This window comes from Mustelus asterias, chromosome 4 (genome assembly GCF_964213995.1).
Source record: "Mustelus asterias chromosome 4, sMusAst1.hap1.1, whole genome shotgun sequence".
NCBI classification, from domain to species: domain Eukaryota; kingdom Metazoa; phylum Chordata; class Chondrichthyes; order Carcharhiniformes; family Triakidae; genus Mustelus; species Mustelus asterias.
Window position 1 is genome coordinate 89,450,432 of NC_135804.1, and position 17,805 is coordinate 89,468,236.

The 17,805-nt window shown below is 38.9% G+C and overlaps 1 protein-coding gene across 2 annotated transcripts in view; it reads right to left on the minus strand.

Moving 5' to 3' along the window:
* thoc2 (THO complex 2) overlaps window positions 1-17,805 on the minus strand; it is a 140,601-nt gene that overhangs the window by 44,478 nt on the left and 78,318 nt on the right. For both annotated transcript variants that reach the window (XR_013497645.1, XM_078211345.1), the window contains exons 18-28: window positions 16,296-16,376; window positions 15,578-15,674; window positions 14,631-14,748; window positions 13,749-13,928; window positions 12,962-13,126; window positions 10,097-10,372; window positions 9,533-9,674; window positions 6,649-6,806; window positions 6,436-6,564; window positions 6,179-6,310; window positions 3,500-3,684 (exon numbers count right to left, since the gene is read on the minus strand). Coding sequence is in view for 1 of the 2 variants with exons in the window: in XM_078211345.1 (XP_078067471.1) it covers window positions 3,500-3,684; window positions 6,179-6,310; window positions 6,436-6,564; window positions 6,649-6,806; window positions 9,533-9,674; window positions 10,097-10,372; window positions 12,962-13,126; window positions 13,749-13,928; window positions 14,631-14,748; window positions 15,578-15,674; window positions 16,296-16,376 (1,663 nt within the window). In the remaining variant the exon portion in view is untranslated. The remainder of the gene's footprint in view (window positions 1-3,499; window positions 3,685-6,178; window positions 6,311-6,435; window positions 6,565-6,648; window positions 6,807-9,532; window positions 9,675-10,096; window positions 10,373-12,961; window positions 13,127-13,748; window positions 13,929-14,630; window positions 14,749-15,577; window positions 15,675-16,295; window positions 16,377-17,805) is intronic.

A 17,805-nucleotide genomic window follows, 5' to 3' on the forward strand; every position in this document is an offset into this window, starting at 1 on the left:
CTAATCAGATAACTGAATAAAGACCAGGTGCAAACTCAAATCTCTCAAAATTGGAATAGCTCAGATCAGGTCACTGTGCACACAAAAAATATCACCAATTAGGCTGCTGGAAAACAAACTGCAGTGACCTTGTAATAACTGCCTAATTGTTATATACAGCTAAGAAGTAAAACTAAGAAATGTGGGATTGCTCAAGGAAAACTAACACAAAAATCAACACTATATAGGCTATTTGACGGAAGATCAATTAATTTCAAAAATATCCAGACATTTGAAGCATACTGAAAATGCTTACGTTACAACCTTTTGGCAGAGTACGATTATGTGGACCCATTCACAATACCATATTACCCATTATATGGAATAACAGAGCCACCTAGTGATAAACATACCTAACTTAGAATTTTTCTACCACAGAATGTCTTCCCCATTTTCTCTCCTGAAGTTGCTAATATACCAGGATATGGATCTAACAATTCCAGCAGACCTCCAGTAACTCACCCAACTGATTATTCTTTGCATATAAGTTTAGGCTTTAGCAGCAGACTATATGATCATGAATCCCATCACACTTAGTGCACCAAGCCTGGCTGAATTTTCTCCTTGCACCCTAACTGTGGCAGTGCCAAGATTTGCTAATTCAACATTAACCTGCAACAAATATGGGCCCATCTGGTTTGCATGCCTTCATGCCAAGCAGTTCTGTTACCCACGACACCAGAGAGCATTCCAGACAAGTCATTAACTGGAATTGTGGAAGCTGCTCATTCAGCACTGCATTGATTCGAACATCAACAATCCTTGCTGTCATGGTGCTTTGCATTCAGAAAGTAGATACATTCTGCTAGACTATAACACTGCCTACGCTTCAACATTTATTTATTGGTTGGGAAATGTTTTGGGGCATCTAAAGTTATAAAAGGCACCATATACATATAATCCTTTAACATTATATTTTCAGTTTTCTCTGGGTCACAGTTACTATTTGCAATTGCAGTTACACTTAGTCTTAACCTTGAAACTCTTGTTTCACAATCCAAAATTTCAAAAACTTAACTCTCATAAGAACGGAAAACAAATGCATTAAAATGCAACAGTAGCCTCTTGGTAATCCAGTAAGTCCATTTTTTAAACCACTTACAAACTAAAGGGCAAGATGCATCATACATGATATTACAAATGTTAAAAAGATTAAAAGATAAAGTTGGGAAAAAGCAATGACAGACTTTAGCAGTCCTTTTTAATTTGGATTGCAGAAGATGATCTCCGTGCACATGGATACCTATCTTTACATTAATAATCCAGCTCTCGTCTCCCAGCTGGAGAATTATTCAACTATGAGAAATGGGCTGCAGATTCAATCTCTGGTGTAAGGCTAGTTAGCAGATTTCATGAGATTTTTTCCAAAAATGGGGCTTGCTGCACCGAGAAGGCGAAGGGGAAACTCACAAAAATGCATCACTACCCTGCACCCCACCAACTGCAACCCCTGCAGTAATTTTACTTGGCCCTTCATTTTAAGCAGTCATTCCATATATAAACATTTGATTTCAAATTCATATTGCCTGTTTCATTGTCTCAGTCAGTAATTCAATAACTATAAATGTGAGTATATTTGTTTGCTCAGTGACCTTCGATCTTCATGCAAATTCTTTCAAAAAATCTTTTCAAAAAGAGGTAAAATTACATTTACCTACTTTTTACTGCCTTAAAAATTCAAACAATTAATGCCTGCACGTACATTAAGTGAGCGCACTTGTTTTCTTCAAAAACTGTGGACACCAGGGTCTTCATTTGAATTACAGCTTAGAAAGACTGAATAAAGATAAGGCCCTAAAATTGCTGTGACAGCCCACAAAGTGGCATCAGCTGTTACCTAGACTCATCTGTGCCAGTTTAATGTTGGGGTATTTTGTGATGCAAGTTACTGGAAGATGCACTCCACCCCCTACAGGGCATCTGGGATTAGAGTTAACATGGAAAGCAACTGGATACCATTTCCAGCAAGAAGATTATACTGCTAATTTCAGAATTTTCCAAGGATAGACAAGTGGTTGTAAATTAGAATGCATGAATACAAAGTTAAATCATTTCTAGGTTAGAGAGAACAAAAAATATATAAAACTTATCAAATTTTACATTAAAAAACTACGATAGCCAAAAGTAATGAGTCTTCACATTTGGGATAGTTCATTCTTAGTGATATGGAGGTTCATTAGCAGTTATAAAATGGTGCTGGGACCTCAGCTATTCATAATGAAAATTCATGATTTAGACGAGGGAACTAAATGTAATATTTCCACATTTGCAGTTAAAAGCTGGGTGGCAGGGTGAAGAGGATGCAGAGGTGCTTCAGTGTGATTTGGACAAGTTGAGTAGGTGGTCAAATGAATGAAAGATGCAGTATAATGTGGATAAACGCGAGTTTATCCACTTTTGTAGCAAAAACCGGAAGGCAGATTATTATCTGAATGGCTATCGATTGAGAGAGGAGGATGTGCGACAAGACTTTGGAGTCCTTGTAAGCCAGTCACTGGATTTAAGCATGCAAGTGCAGCAGGCGGTGAAGGCGGCAAATGGTATGCTGGCCTTCACTCCAAGAGAGTTTGAGTACAGGACCAGAGATGTCTGGCTGTAATTATACAGGGTCTTGGTGAGATCACATCTGGAATATTGTGTGCAGTTTTGGTCTCCTTATCGGAGGAAGGATGTTCTTGCTACAGAGGAAGTGCAATGAAGGTTTACCAAGATTAAGTCAGTTAGCATTATATTCGCAGGAGCTCAGAAGAATGTGGGGGGGCGGGTCATGTAGAAATCTATGAAATTATAACAGGACTAGACAGGGTAGATGCAAGGAAGGAAGGAATTTCCTAATTTGGGGAGGAAGGGGCGGGGTTGTGGAGCAGAAGCAGGGGTCACAGTCTGAAGTTCTGGGGTAGACCACGTAGGACTGGGATGAAAGAAATTTCTTCGCTCAGCGAGTGAGCCCGTGGAATTCTCTACCACAGAAACAGTTGAGGCCAAAACATTGTATGTTTTCAAAAAGGAGTTAGATACAGCTCTTGGGGCTCAAGGGGTCAAGGGATATTGGGGGACGGGGGAGGGAGAGAAGCGGGAACAGGTTACTGAGTTAGATGGCCAGCCATGATCATAGTGAATGATGGGGCAGGCTCAAAGGGTCAAATGGCCCACTCCTGCTTCTATTTTCCATGTTTCTAAGACCCAGACAGTAAGAGGCTACTTGCATAAAACAACAGAGAAAGGGTGCATTTTTGACAGTAACTTGGTGATTCCTGCATTTAATTGCACATTTGTCCTTACCTAAAGTTGCTGCGGCATTTACACGTAACAACGAGTGCCATGAGCTTAGTTATTATTTTTAAAATTTGGGGGCCATTATACTCGCTGCTGGTAAATCTAGTCACTAAAAACACGAGACAGATATATTTCCTTAAACTACTTGGCATTAAATCACATTCATTTGACTTCACTTTGTTACCCCATAGCCAGAGCATATAGATCAGGTCTTTTCTCCTTTTCTTCTTGGCAAATTTTATGAACTCTTCGCTCCAGTGCTTGACCTAGGTTCAGTACTTTAGGATACCAAGGGAGCACTTTAGTCAACACGATCAATATGTTCCGGATATGTACATACTCGCCAGTTTCAAGGCAGTGCACAGATGCCTGAAAGAAAATGCAATAATTAGGTCAGAAACTTCTGCAAATGGCTTAGATTATATGCAGTATTTGAATATATTTACATGTACAGTCAAGGTCAATCTTTGTTGAGCAATCTGCATGGCCAAGTGCAATACACAACCTTCAATTCTTCCAAAAGGGTCAGTTTATTACAATATATAATTTGAATTGAATCAGGTTAATAACCTTAAGGGAGTAAGCACATGAAGATAGTCTCAACTCTTAGGAATCTTGCAACTGATAACCAATTCCATTACTGGTTTACCAGTGTGGTGCTCGGTGAATGGCTCCCAGTCTAAATTCCCAGTTAACATTAAGTTTGCCTATTTCAGTTCAAGTGGAAATAGGGGAATTGCAAACATGCATACCACACCAAGGCTAAGAAAGAAAATGTGGAGTTACAGCTCTAGATCACAAACCAAGCTTCTGGATATGCAACAATGGCTGTGATGCATCAGTCAGCTGGGAAACATGCAAAGATTATCAAATGCAAGTCTTATCTTCTGTATATCAATTACATATTACCTGATATTATAATTAAAAGATGTAAAAAACACAACCTCAATTTATTCATCTCTAATTAAACACATCTCATTCTTTGTAGGAATAATAAAACAGGCACGAAATGAAGTTATGGCTCAGTTGAACTGATGAACATCTAAATCTTCATTCAACAATTTTGTGTTCACATTCAACACAATTTCAAACACTAAAATTTCACAGCATAATTCTATAATAAAACAGTCAACCACACAAAGACAAGATTAATATTTACAGATGCAAAGTAATGGCTCAGACCCTGAGAAAGAAACAATCCACAGCCCCAAACCTATTTTGCTAGAAATCTTGCCACGAATGCATTCAAAGAAAAAAATATTTGTTTTGTATGCAATGATAAGCATTTAGAACGCATTGTTTAATAGCCTGCACTCATAGATACAAGTTTAAAACCTCAAATTAGTATGTATACATTCTACCTGTGGCGTTAGTCACCTGATACTGTCTTGCAAGTCACAGTGGTGTTGAATTGCATAAGCCCAACCAAAGCATATAATTGTTATATGGCAATTAAGCACACTGGAGATGTTGAAAGAGGAAAATCTTTTAACAAATCAGGTACAAATCACTGCAGCAAAGTTCCTTCTTAACAAATGACTAATTCCTAAAATATAGATGAGGAAAGTTCACCGGTCTTCTTCATCTCATATCTGTAAAATACCAAATATACTACCTTCCCAGAATAACATCATTTTCTTGCTAAGTGAGTTGACAATCCTGATCAGAACCAATTTTACCAGGAATTCATTCATGCTGCTGAATAACACCGATGCAAGGACAAGCATCCCAATATCTGAATTAAATTTGACCTTCACAGCCCTCTTATTCCTGCAGACTGTTTAAAATTGATCACCTCTATTGCATTAAGGAACATTCCCAGATGTTATGGTCAGCGGCAAAGTGCGAGCCTCAACACAAACAGAAAACTGCCCACAAAGATCTAGTGAGCTCTGCAGCATCAATTTCATTTTTCTAGACATGAATTTTGTTCTACTGCCATCTATAGGGATTCTCTGGCATTCAGCAATGATGATGCCATCAGGCAAGCTAAGCAGTCAATCACATTGAAAAATTCAATTAGCGAAATAACAAGTTGGCTTTACCATTCGCTTTTGATAATTTTACAGAAAGTAAAATCAAAATTGGGACAAACATATGGGATCATGATGAAGTTAATAAATATCAAACTATTCCTATGGAAAATCTATCGAAGTTTATCACTCTGGAAGTCTGATATTCCAGAAACATACAATTCCGTTTTTAGGGCCAAAAGGATTATGATTAAGCACACCATTGAAAACACAGTTACATCGCATCCAACAAGACCTAACTTTTCCAAGGATTTTTACAATGAGAATAACAACATAAGTGGAAGAGTCTGTCAATTTAGTGATTTTTAATCAAATTCCATTTGTCAGGATTTCAACAACGTACCCCGAAGGAAATCACTAACAGCAACTTCTGGGTTCCAGTGTTTAACTACATATGTAGAGATAGCAGAAATTGCTGTCAGTTTCAAGGATTAATGACAGCAAATGTTGAAGTTTCACCATCATCACAATTGCAAGATCTGGGTCATTAACTTGAATTCATAATAACTCATTAAAACAAAAATACGATCAACTCCCAGAACTGGCTTCAGATTTAAAACTATTAAAACATGAGCAAAAGGTTAAATGAATGGCCCAACTCGCAGACTTGCACATTAAATTGACAGGAAGATAAACAACACATTTTATCATATACCAAAGTCCACCTTGAAAAGAAAACCACAGAATAGTGGTATAGTGTTCCCTATTTTAGACTATACTACACCCTTGCACACCCTCTCACAGCCTACACCCAGGCCAGGCAATGCCAGCAGTGGCAAAGAAATCTTATCAGTTCTAACAAAACATGGAAAAAGAGACAAAAAACTTACTTTGGTCAATTTGTAATGCCATTTATGTACAACATGTCTGAAATTTTCATAGTCTAACTGGTCAGCCTTGTTTCCGCCATCGAATCCACTTGCTCGTAAAATTGTGAGGAACCCTGGGTAATTGCCACATTCCTACGGTAAAAATGGAAAGAGCTCAAAAAAGCAGGAAAAAAACTCCTCATTCATGAAGTGTTAAAATAATATGACACAAATATTAGAAGAAATAAACTGTGTCCAAAACATTATTAGAAGGTTACCTTATCGTATATAGTCCTGTCACTGTGCCACCTGGTTACCGTCTCCAACATGCTGCAGAGAAACCTGCCATAGCGACTGGCCTCATTTTCTGTGCAGCTCGCAACAGTGTAAATAATGTCAGAAAAGACCTAAACACAAAAAGTTGTACATTAAAATTAACAATACTTAAAAAAAAGACTTTTTTAAAAAAAAACAAAGAAGTTTTTTTTTACCCGATCATAACACAGAAGCGTAGAAAAGTTAGGTGTCTTCAGCTGATGAACTAATTCCACAAACTTAGCACAGTAAACTGCATCTATGGCTGAGAAGATGCACCTTGGGAAGATGCACAGTTGGAGGAATTTTGTAATGGTCTCATTTTTGGTGGATTCTAGGAGAAAAGAAAACACAATATAATTAAATAGGTGCCCAATTAACCAAAACAATGACACTTATGCAGTCAAGGGTTTCTACCAGCATGAGAGGAATATAAATTTTTAACCAATATTTCGATGCTTTATCCTTCAATGGTGAAATCTCTCTGAATGGTGCCATATGTAGCAGCACCAGCACGTCAAGTGGAATTCCCAGTGTAAGCCAAGCTATGCCAGAAGTGGCTTGAAAATCTCAAAACAAGAAAAGGGGTAGGAAAATCCACTACCATTTCTGCATTGATTCCTACTCAAGAGCAAGTGCATGCAAGAAAGGGCTTCAGTGCGTGAAAGCGGGCATGTGTGCGCACAACAGTAAGTCTGGCACTGAGTTGGCATAGGGAGCAATTCAAGGCCATGGGGAGTAGGGGGTTGAGGGGTGAGGGCAATACGGTCAACAGAGTCTATCAGGTTGTAATACAACCAGAACCGTAACATTACATTTTACTCTCGTTTCCTTTTCCATGAACAGTATGCTTTGTCTGTAGAGCGCGCAAGAAACAATACTTTTCACTGTATGCTAATACATGTGACAATAATAAATCAAATCAAAAAACCAGAAGCAAGTCCAATTGAACAGAGCTGGCTGTTCAATTGGAATGCCTTGGCACATGCACACCATTGTGGCCACCTCTGCTCTGCTTATGAGGTCAGCAGGCCCAACTCTATCCCACTCCCGCAACCCTGAAGTGAAAATAATGCATATTGGGGCACTTTTCAATGGGTCCGGCAAGTGAGGAAATTTCTTGAGTCAAATTACTTGCTGCAGTATTGAAAATCCAGCCTAAACGCCCCAGATTAGAGGCATGATAAATAGGGAATTGTGCAAAGAAACACATTCTTACAGGAGTAAGAACTGGTTTATAGCTGAAAAACTTAAGACAGAGATTTGATGGTAAAACTAAAATCCCAGCAAAACATACAATGGAAACACTAATTACATTTTTGTTATGTTAATCAAATGTCACCCACAGTTTGTTTTATAAATTGCCTTTAATGTAATAAAGTACCCACAGCGGCATTACGAAACAAAACTTTTCAATGAACCGTATAGGGAGATACTGGGGCAGATGGCCAAATTCTTGATCAAGGAAATAAGTTTTAAGGAGTGCCTGAACAAGAATGGAACCAGTTGAAAGTAACCCCATCCAGCTAGATGATGATGGAGAGTTGGAGGAGGATGGTGTGATCAACCATGTGTATGTGAAGTTCAAGTTTGTTTATTTGGTGTCACAAGGAGGCTTATATTAGCACTACGATGATGTTACTATAAAAATCCCCTAGTCACCACACTCCGGTACCTGCTCGGATACAGAAAGGGAGAATTTAGCGTGGTCAATGCAACTAACCAGCACACTCTTTGGACTGAGACAGAAACACAGTAAGAAGTCTCACAACACCAGGTTAAAGTCCAACAGGTTTATTTGGTAGCAAAAGCTCAAAGACTATTTCCTCGGGTGGATGGAGCTATTACAAGGAGGCATAACTATAGGGTTCATGGTGGGAGATATAGGAAGGATATCAGAGGTAGGTTCTTTACGCAGAGAGTGGTTGGGGTGTGGAATGGACTGCCTGCAGTGATAGTGGAGTCAGACACTTTAGGAACATTTAAGCGGTTATTGGATAGGCACATGGAGCACACCAGGATGATAGGGAGTGGAATAGCTTGATCTTGGTTTCAGATAAAGCTCGGCACAACATCGTGGGCCGAAGGGCCTGTTCTGTGCTGTACTGTTCTATGTTCTACTCTGCACAAACAATGGCCTAAGCCAGGAATCGAACCCAGGTCCCTGGCGCTGTGAGGCAGCAGAGCTAACCACTGTACCACCGTGCTGCCTACATTGCCTCCTGCTTAAACAACACTGCAAATATGATGGAACCATCTGTATCAACACATACAGATCATATGATTTTGGAGAAGTATATTAAATAGAAATGCGGTAGTGCAGTATGTTCATCAGATCTGTGAGCCAAGGGTTGGAAGAGAAATAAATAAAGGCTTCCTCTTTTTAATCACATTTAAGAAGCCAATATGATCTGAGCTTTTGGAATTTGAGCAGACATGTGTCTGCCAATTGTACTTGCCGACCACATGCACAGAGATCATAAAAATTACAGATACGAGAGATGTAAATGGTTGCATTGCTGCAGTGTACCCTCTGTATTAGAGATTAAGGCACATGGTCAGCTCAAAGTAGATTTTGTTTTATTCAACATTTAACATGTTATATGGCAGCTAATGCAAATAGCAGACATAAAGCGAAGGAAACTCCACTTTCCCACAATAGTGGCATGCTTTACATATGGGCTCACAGATGGAGATTAAGTACTTTCAAGGACCAAAAGGTGACTGTCGCAAGCCAAACTATACTGCAATCTCTCTGGAAAAGAGATGTGGAAAAATGGGTGCAAAAACAGAACAAAATTAAAGGAAAGTAGCAGTTACAGTCTGCATATCCAGGTCACTCTAAGTGTCGTAATGGAATGATGGGAGGTGGCCTTGATATCCACAATATTGAGATTGGGAGCTCCAAGTGAGAATCATAAGCATGATTCTGCATCAAATTTATTAAAACGTATAGAGCACTGGCTGTTTAGATACATAATGCCACCTATTAAGGTGCCTATTTTTGCTTTAATAATTCTCGATTTCTCAAAAATGCTCAGTTAATTAGCTGCTACTCACTAGCAAGTAGCCAGTTGTCCTTTTCCAGCTTTAATCTCTGTAGAACCCTGTGGGCATGCTCTAACTGCTTCTTTTCTTCTTCTTGGAGTTTATCTTGTAAAGCTGTGCAGCGCTCCTTTTCCTTCTTTTTCTTATTTAGTGGCTTAAAAAAAATTAGAAAGCTGTTAATGCAGCCTTGTAACAGATAGATAAAAGTTGAAACTGAACACTTAAAATACTTCTTCAAATCCAACATTAGAGTTTCAGAATGTTTTACATGATATTTTTGCATTCAGTTGAACACATGCAACATCAGGCTTTGTGAATTTGCTTTCATTAAAACTGTGATCCTAACAAGTTAAACTGGTTCAGTGATTCGGTCCTCAAGCCTATAAGCAAGTCTATAATCACAATAACCAATTGTAATTGGCATTCTCAATATTTAATCAAGTACTTGATACAAATGCTACAACATAAATTACTGACATTTGACCATGAACCGTTTTTAAGGCAGCTAACATAAAACATTGAAAACAAATGCAACAAATCCAATTGAAACCACAAGTTTAATTTCTGTTTTCTTACCATTTCCTGATTGTCATCAATTGCTTTCATTTGGACCTTCAATTTGTTCACTTCTCGATCATAACTTGTGCTGGGGACAGCAAGGTCATACATAGAGAGAGACCAAAATGTGGCATAGAACTGGGGGCTGATGTCATCCCATACTTTAGGAGGATGAAGTGAAACCACAGCATCGTGGACAGGTGCCATCACTAATTCACATGCATTGATGTATTTGTGAACTTTCTGTTGCTGTTTGTTCCCCTTTTCAGCTTTCTTCAGTTCATCATATTTGGACTAGAAAGGAGCAAACAAATACTTACATTTTGTCAACACTTCAGCACTAAGATATAATAATTTTGCGACAGAAAGACACAAATTTGTCCATTGAACTTGTCCCCTGTAAGAGCCTGTGAGGACACAAGAAACCACACCAACTGACATTTACCAACTTTGTTTCCATATTTTTTCTTCTGGTGATTTCCATTGCCTCGTAATTCCGTGTGTAATAAATTCTAAATCTCTTGCATTTAATTATTCCTTTATGGAAGTGGCTGTAGAACTGTCAAACAACATGATGTTCTGATTGTGTGAAGCAGGAAGCAATGAGGGCATTCCTGGTCCTCCTGCCCATGCGAACCCTTGCCCCCACCTGGTCTCCCTCCTTCAGCTTCTCTTTGGCCTCTCCCTCCTTGACTTCTTTTTCATCAGAGGAGACGTTCACTCCTCCTGGTCACCATCATCAAAGACGCTGCTGTGTCAAGTTACGCAAAGCACAGCATACTGCCATGATGCAGGAAACACATTGGGGATGTCCTGGGGGGTCACACCTGACCAGTCAAGACAACAGGAGTGTTTTTTAAGGGACACCGCTCAATCAGTGCCAGGTGGCACTGTGAGCTTTGGTGTAGTGGTCCTCCGCTTCAATCTCAGGCCTCCAAACTGCGGTCATAAGCCATGATCTCAGTGGGATCCCTTGTCCCCAGTGAGCCATCCCTGCAGCTTTGGGTGACTTTAGAATATTGCAGAGATTTGAAATTGCCCATGGATGAAACTATCATGCACACCCCCTGGAAAACGTGCATTATCCTCATCTGGTGATCGCAGACCATCTGAACATGAGGGAAGCGAAACCCCTTCCTGTGTATAAATGGGACTCCCTGATGTCACAGAGTGTAGTGCAATCAATAAGTCTTCTGCACCTGTGGCACACCAGCCATGGTGCCGAATCCCATAGTCCTTGTCCTGATGGGCCTGGTCTAGGTCAAAATTAATGAAGTTCGATGCCCCACATAGAATGCATCTGTGTCCTCAAGGATACATTCATGGGTGGATGACCGCGAAATGCCATGCATGTCACTCATTGAACCCTGGAATAACCCGTGGCATTCAGGGCTGCCACGACCTTCATGGCCACATGGAGCAGGTGCCCTCTTAATACACGTGGCACCAAGTCAGCAAGAACGTTGCACAGGAACCACAGTGTCTCCCTGCCGAAGCGGAGTCTCTTGTGGCACATCTTGACTGACAGCTTCATGAAAGGATACCTGGGTCCTGTAAACGTTTATAACCTCCCCGCACCTGGTCCTGGAAGCAGGTAGTCCTACACCTTATCCGGTAGCTACCGCTCACTCACATATCTGGTGCCCTTCCAACTTCATCATTTGACTGGCCCCGGTAAATGCCACCCTCTCCTTCAGAGTTACCTCGGGCCTCCAGTCTGGTTGGCCCCTCCCCTAATCTCTGCATCACTGGGGGTTCAGATAGATGATCAGCCATGATCTAATTGAATGACAGAAAAGGCTCAATGGGCTGAATAGCCTACTCTTCCTTTGTTCCCAAAATTATCAGTGTATCTGGGACTTTTTGAGGTTTGAACAATAATTAATAACCTTGGAGAGAATTGCCAAACTGGAGTCAAATCTCTGTTCATTCTTCTCTCGGGGATCGAAATTCAGAGTTGAAATCAACCAGTGTACAATGTGTATATCTACCCAAGATGACAGAACACCCAGGACCAGCTAAACAATTAATCACAAAACGAGTTCAAGTACAAAAACTATTAAATAATCAGTAAAAAGCTCGGAAGTGGAAATGTGTATTCTTTGTCCACTGTAGCATCAAGCAAAACAGCAAATAAAATCAATTTAAAATAGGAAGCATTTAAAAAGGCAAACTACCAATCTAATAGATTCTCATCATGTAAATTTTTTCCACATTTTAACAAGATAAATTGTGTATTTTGCAATGAACAGTGACAGGATTTCAGGCATAATTGAATTCAGGGAACACGTGTGATATTGAACAAAGTTCAGAAGTGCCCAAAGTGCATCAATATTTTGGTGATTTTACCTTCCTTATTTTCAGCTTTCAGGAACTATGCTGCATTGCCTCTGCCAATAGAACTAGCCCATTATGAAACAACCAAACTGTTCTTTGCAATACATCCAAGTGCTGAATTTTCTTGGGCTGAGGCTCTGAGTTTTGTTTTCAGGGATTCCATATAACATGGGCCCCTGCCCAGATTGGCACTTATACAAGCACAAATATCATCACACTGCAAAAGGAATAAATGAATAAGGAAAGGTCTCCACCTGAGCCCCATTCTTCTGAAGCTATTAAATAGTTCAAGCATTAATTTAGAAACCAAACGGATTTATAGAGAGAGTTGGATTAAAGACATTTTAAACATGGCTCAGAGAGTTTAAGTTTGCGCTTCCACCAATTTATTGGCAAGCCAATGTTTAAAGTCCCATTTTATGTGACCTGTAGTGCTGATAGGTTGGCCTTCTTAAAGAAATATATAAATAAGGGAAAAAATATCATCAGCATAGTAACCTTTCACATCAACTGGAAAGGAGCTGCCAAAGACCACACTGAACTTACCGAAATGTGGTGTGCATACATAGGACGTGATAAGAAAAATGCAGCATCATGAGGTGTGTGAAACTGATTACAAAGAACATCAATTGAAGGCACTCGTTTGATGTAGTCTTCTGTACTTAGGTTTGAAGCTAAAAATCCTCCAAATTGCACCAGGGTATCATGGCACTGCGAAAGCAAGTAGGGTATATTTAGTATATAAATTGGATTTATAAGCATTTTGTACATTATTTCATAAATCTGAGTGGAATAAGAGAATGCTTGAAAGTGTAGACAATATTAATTTGACAGTGTTGCACTTGTGCTTGTGCAACTAGGTTTAAGTTGTAAAAGAAACTATTCAGGCTGAAAAGGGAGAAATGAAAAATATCTACAGATTAATATGAGAGCACAGCATCCTTTACGTTTCTTCAAGATCATGGCAGAAGTAATCTCAAAGTAATGGAGATGAAGTTCTCATGCAGCTCCTTCTCTTGTCCATACAGGCGGTACAGATTTGGAAGATGCTACAAAATAAGTCTTGACGAGTTGCTGCAGTGCATTCTCTTAACAGTACACAAGGTAACCAAGACATGCTGTTGGTGGAGGGGATTGACATTTAAGCTAGTGGATAGTGTGCTCATCAATCAGACTAGTTTGTCCAGAAAATACACAGTATCTGTCAATGTGAACCAACAAACTTGATAAATAGAATTCCTGAAATAACTGTCAAGCAATTTTATAATCCCACCACCCACAAAAATTATTAAACGATCATTAAACGAATTCCTTGTATATTTGCAACACTTACCTGATCGTACAATTTTCCAACTAATTTGAGGTGCTTCTCACCCCCCTCCTGGAAAATTACGCCGTTTCTCTGCTGAGCCATAAGGAGACAAAGTGGAAGTGCCAGATCATGGTCCAACAGTGCATCTTTTAGCCGCTGAGATGACTTCTTTGTGTTCCTAATTTGTCCAAAGTAGCCACCCTTAAAACAGAATCAAAAACATTTTACCATGATGAGCAAGTTTTTCACCAACGAAGAGCTTTACACCTTTTAATGTTACAGAAGAGATCTCAACATAATTATACCCTGTAGTTAATAGCTAAACTCAGCTTTGGCACCCAATAACAAAATAGAATATAAGGCAATAACAGGAATGTCACATCATAAACTATTTTCTCTTCTCTATCCAATCCAAAATAATAATTGAAATTTACCCTGACGATAAAAGTTATGGTTTTCACATGGTACAAATGGGAAAAGTGACACGTACCACATATTTTGGACCAACTTGATAACCTACTACAGAACACAAGTTAATTCTATTCAGGGAACAACCATAAAAAAAGATATTTCCTCATGCTACTACTGCTTAAGCCAATCAAGAATGCAATTTAAATTGGCAAATGTTACAACCCACCCAATGTTAAGACAATTTTGCAACCTGATTAGGCCTGAGAGAAAAGGTACTTGGTGAAACTCCAAGCACCTATATTTCTGAAACTTCAAGTTCATGATTCCCATTTATTTCAAAGCAGAGCCCAGCAGACTGGAATCCACACATCTGAACGGATTTTATTTTCTATGACGCAAGTTACAGCAGATTTTTAAAGCAAACTTGTCAATGTTTGGTCAGTTGCCCCACATAACCTTTTACAAATGTCATAGCATGCAAAAATGTATTGCCTCAGCTTTTAACTGTTCTCCACCAGTCATGGCTTCCAATTGCTCTGTTGTCATTTCCTCTGTAATTTCAATACCAGCCATCTTCTGCACCACTTCTTTTAGGATCAGCAAATCAAAGCTGCATTGAACAATTAAAGAATAAGTTGAACGGAAAATCACATTGACCTCAAGAATGACAAAAAGTTTTTTGCTGCCCACAGACCACTAAAAATGAAGACAGAATATTTACTGCATAAATTAACTTAAACTCCAAAATTGTTTGCTCCTTACATTATAGTAATTCATTCAGAAAAGGCTAAAATTACTAAGATTCAGACATGATTGCAGAGGCAAAAACTGTGCCTTAATCTTCTAATCTCAAATCTCCATGTGGGTATGCCCCCCCGCCCCCCCCCGCCCCCCCCCAAAAATCATTAAAAAGTCTCACAACGCCAGGTTAAAGTCCAACAGGTTTATTCGCAATCACGAGCTTTCAGAGCGCTGCTGCTTCATCAGGTGAGTCTGAGGAGCATCATAAGCAGCGCTCCGAAAGCTCGTAATTCCGAATAAACCGTTGGACTTTAACCTAGTGTTGTGAGACTTCTAACTGTGCCCACCCCAGTCCAACGCTGGCCATCTCCACATCAAAATAAAACAGGAGTGATGTAACCATACACATACAAGGCAACTGGTAAGCTGTAGGTCAGTAGTTAGAAGAGGTGCAAAACTAAAGGTTTCCGCTGAAATTAGTATTTGACAAAAAAAAAGCCGCAACTAAAATTAACAAGATTTATTTCATTAATTATACCAGTTACAGCTATTATTTTAATCAAAATTAAAACTTGCATATACCAGATTACAGAGTACACAGTTTGTGGATGTAGGTTTGCTCAGAAATCAGACTTGTCGAATGATACCCAAACTTCAAATTATAACCCTAACATTTCCTGGGCATACAATAACCGTACCTTTTCCCAGCTTTTAGTTGGTTTGCCACATACTGCAGAAGACCGGTAAGTTCTATGGGATATTTTCTGAAAATTGCACCACAAAAACTCGCCAGACCTGTTCATAGAAATAAATAAATATTTTCATCATACCACTACAAAAAACAAGGCAATCTTAGTATGATAATACAGTGAAATATTTCTTTAAATAAATAAAACCAATGAATCTTGGAAGTTTGAATGAAAAATGTGCTGGAAATATAACCATGTGAACTTAAAAAAAACCCATCTTAAGTAAAATTTATGCTCAAAGGTAGGGACTCCACCCGACACAGTAGCACAGTGGTTAATACAGCTGCTTCACAGCGCCAGGGACCCGGGTTCAATTCCCGGCTTGGGTCACTGTCTGTGTGAAGTTTGCACGTTCTCCCTGTGTCTGCATGGGTTTCCTCCAGATGCTCCGGTTTCCTCCCACATTCTGAAAGACGTGCTGGTTAGGTGCATTGACCCAAACAGGCGCCGGACTGTGGCGACTAGGGGAATTTCACAGTAACTTCATTGCAGCGTTAATGCAAGTCTTACTTGTGACAAACTTTAAACTTTCTTTTCAAGTTCTCTGTCTAGCAATTTTTATAATCTCTCAACTTGGCTGAATTCCAGACAAACATATTATTAAAATTAAAAGGTAAATCATTAAAGCTACTGCAAAATAGCAAAACTGAATAAAAATTCCACTGACTCTGCAACCAGGTTGAAATGGTGGTGTCATCATGCTTCATCCTCTCTTTTTCGGGATTAGCCAGAGCTTCAATGATGCAATCTTTTCAGAGGTTAAAAGAAAACTATCAACTTGAAATGAAGCAATGACTGATTGATCCTGACAAAAACATTTTGGGCAACTGCATGCAATATTGAACTCTCTCAAAGCTATTTCTCAGCTTTAAAGCCAGAAAGCTAGCATTTTACTTTCCATCTTAACATATGACAGAAAAACATTTTTTGGTCTTATTTTATTTTTATATTTTTCCATTAAATATAGTAATTTTAAACTAGTTAGGTTTTAATCAAATATGCAAACCAGAAAACTAGTTGAATTTCCAATACAAATAAAAGAATTAGTTTCTGTTTTTACACAATATCACAAAGTGAAAAAAAAATTAAAAGCTGTGGAGATTCTCAATCTTTCACGTTGGAAAGCGATAATGGGTTATCAAAATACCATTTCAATTTTTCTGCCTAACATGCCAAAGTTAATCAAAGGACAGTTGTGCACCTTTAAAATTTTTGTGTCTACATGCCTGCTGGGTCTATTATTTATAGTGTCAGTGTCAAAGAGGGAGTTCTTAAAAAATTACTGCCGAAGTGTTTAAAATTCTACCTTTTCAATTGGTGAATATCACCCAACCACATTACATAAATTTTTCTGAGCAGTTACATTCCATCACTGCACCTCATCAATTCCGCTAAATAGCCCTAAAATATTTTCATTAACTTAAAAAAAATCCAATTGATCGGAACCTAAATACAGTGGGGTCGGGGAGGTAGAGTGGGTTTAAGTAACTTCACACCACTGAACCTCTGAATATCTTGAGTTCTGCATCTTGTCTGTATTTGGGAAAAAGGCATTTGCCCATGGTTGAGTTAAGGGATGGTAAAAATCTTTGCAAGGTGATTTGCGAAGCTGAAGCATTTCCAGATCAACTCTTGGCTCGTGTTAAAATCTCACTCCCGCTCCGTTTGCTATTGAGGCACTTTATGGCGCACAGCAATGACTCCTGCAATTGACACCATCGGCACAATCAATCAAGAAAGAACATTATTTCTTTCAACATGGAAAGTTGTGCCAAAAACACCTGCCTCATTCTTCTTCTGAACATCGCTTCTGTTTCAAAGGAAGTTTAAATAGCATCAGACAAGGTTGATATTTTGCCCTTTAGAGACGCCTCATACCAAAAGACATTTTTTTAAAAGATGCTCACAAAAACCTTTGTTCACAGGTATGCTTGACTTCCACATCTTAAGAGCACAACCTGAAACAATTAGTCATCAATCCCACAAATCCTACTCATTCAAACATGCTCCAAAGATCCAATACTTAATGCATATTAAATATAAACATCCCTATTAAGGTTGACTAACATAAGCAGTGCTTTTCAGTTACCAGGGAAAATTCAAATGCAAAATAATTTCTGATTAGCTCTTAATTACTGTGTATTATTTTTGACTAATAAATGAATCCAGTGTATGGG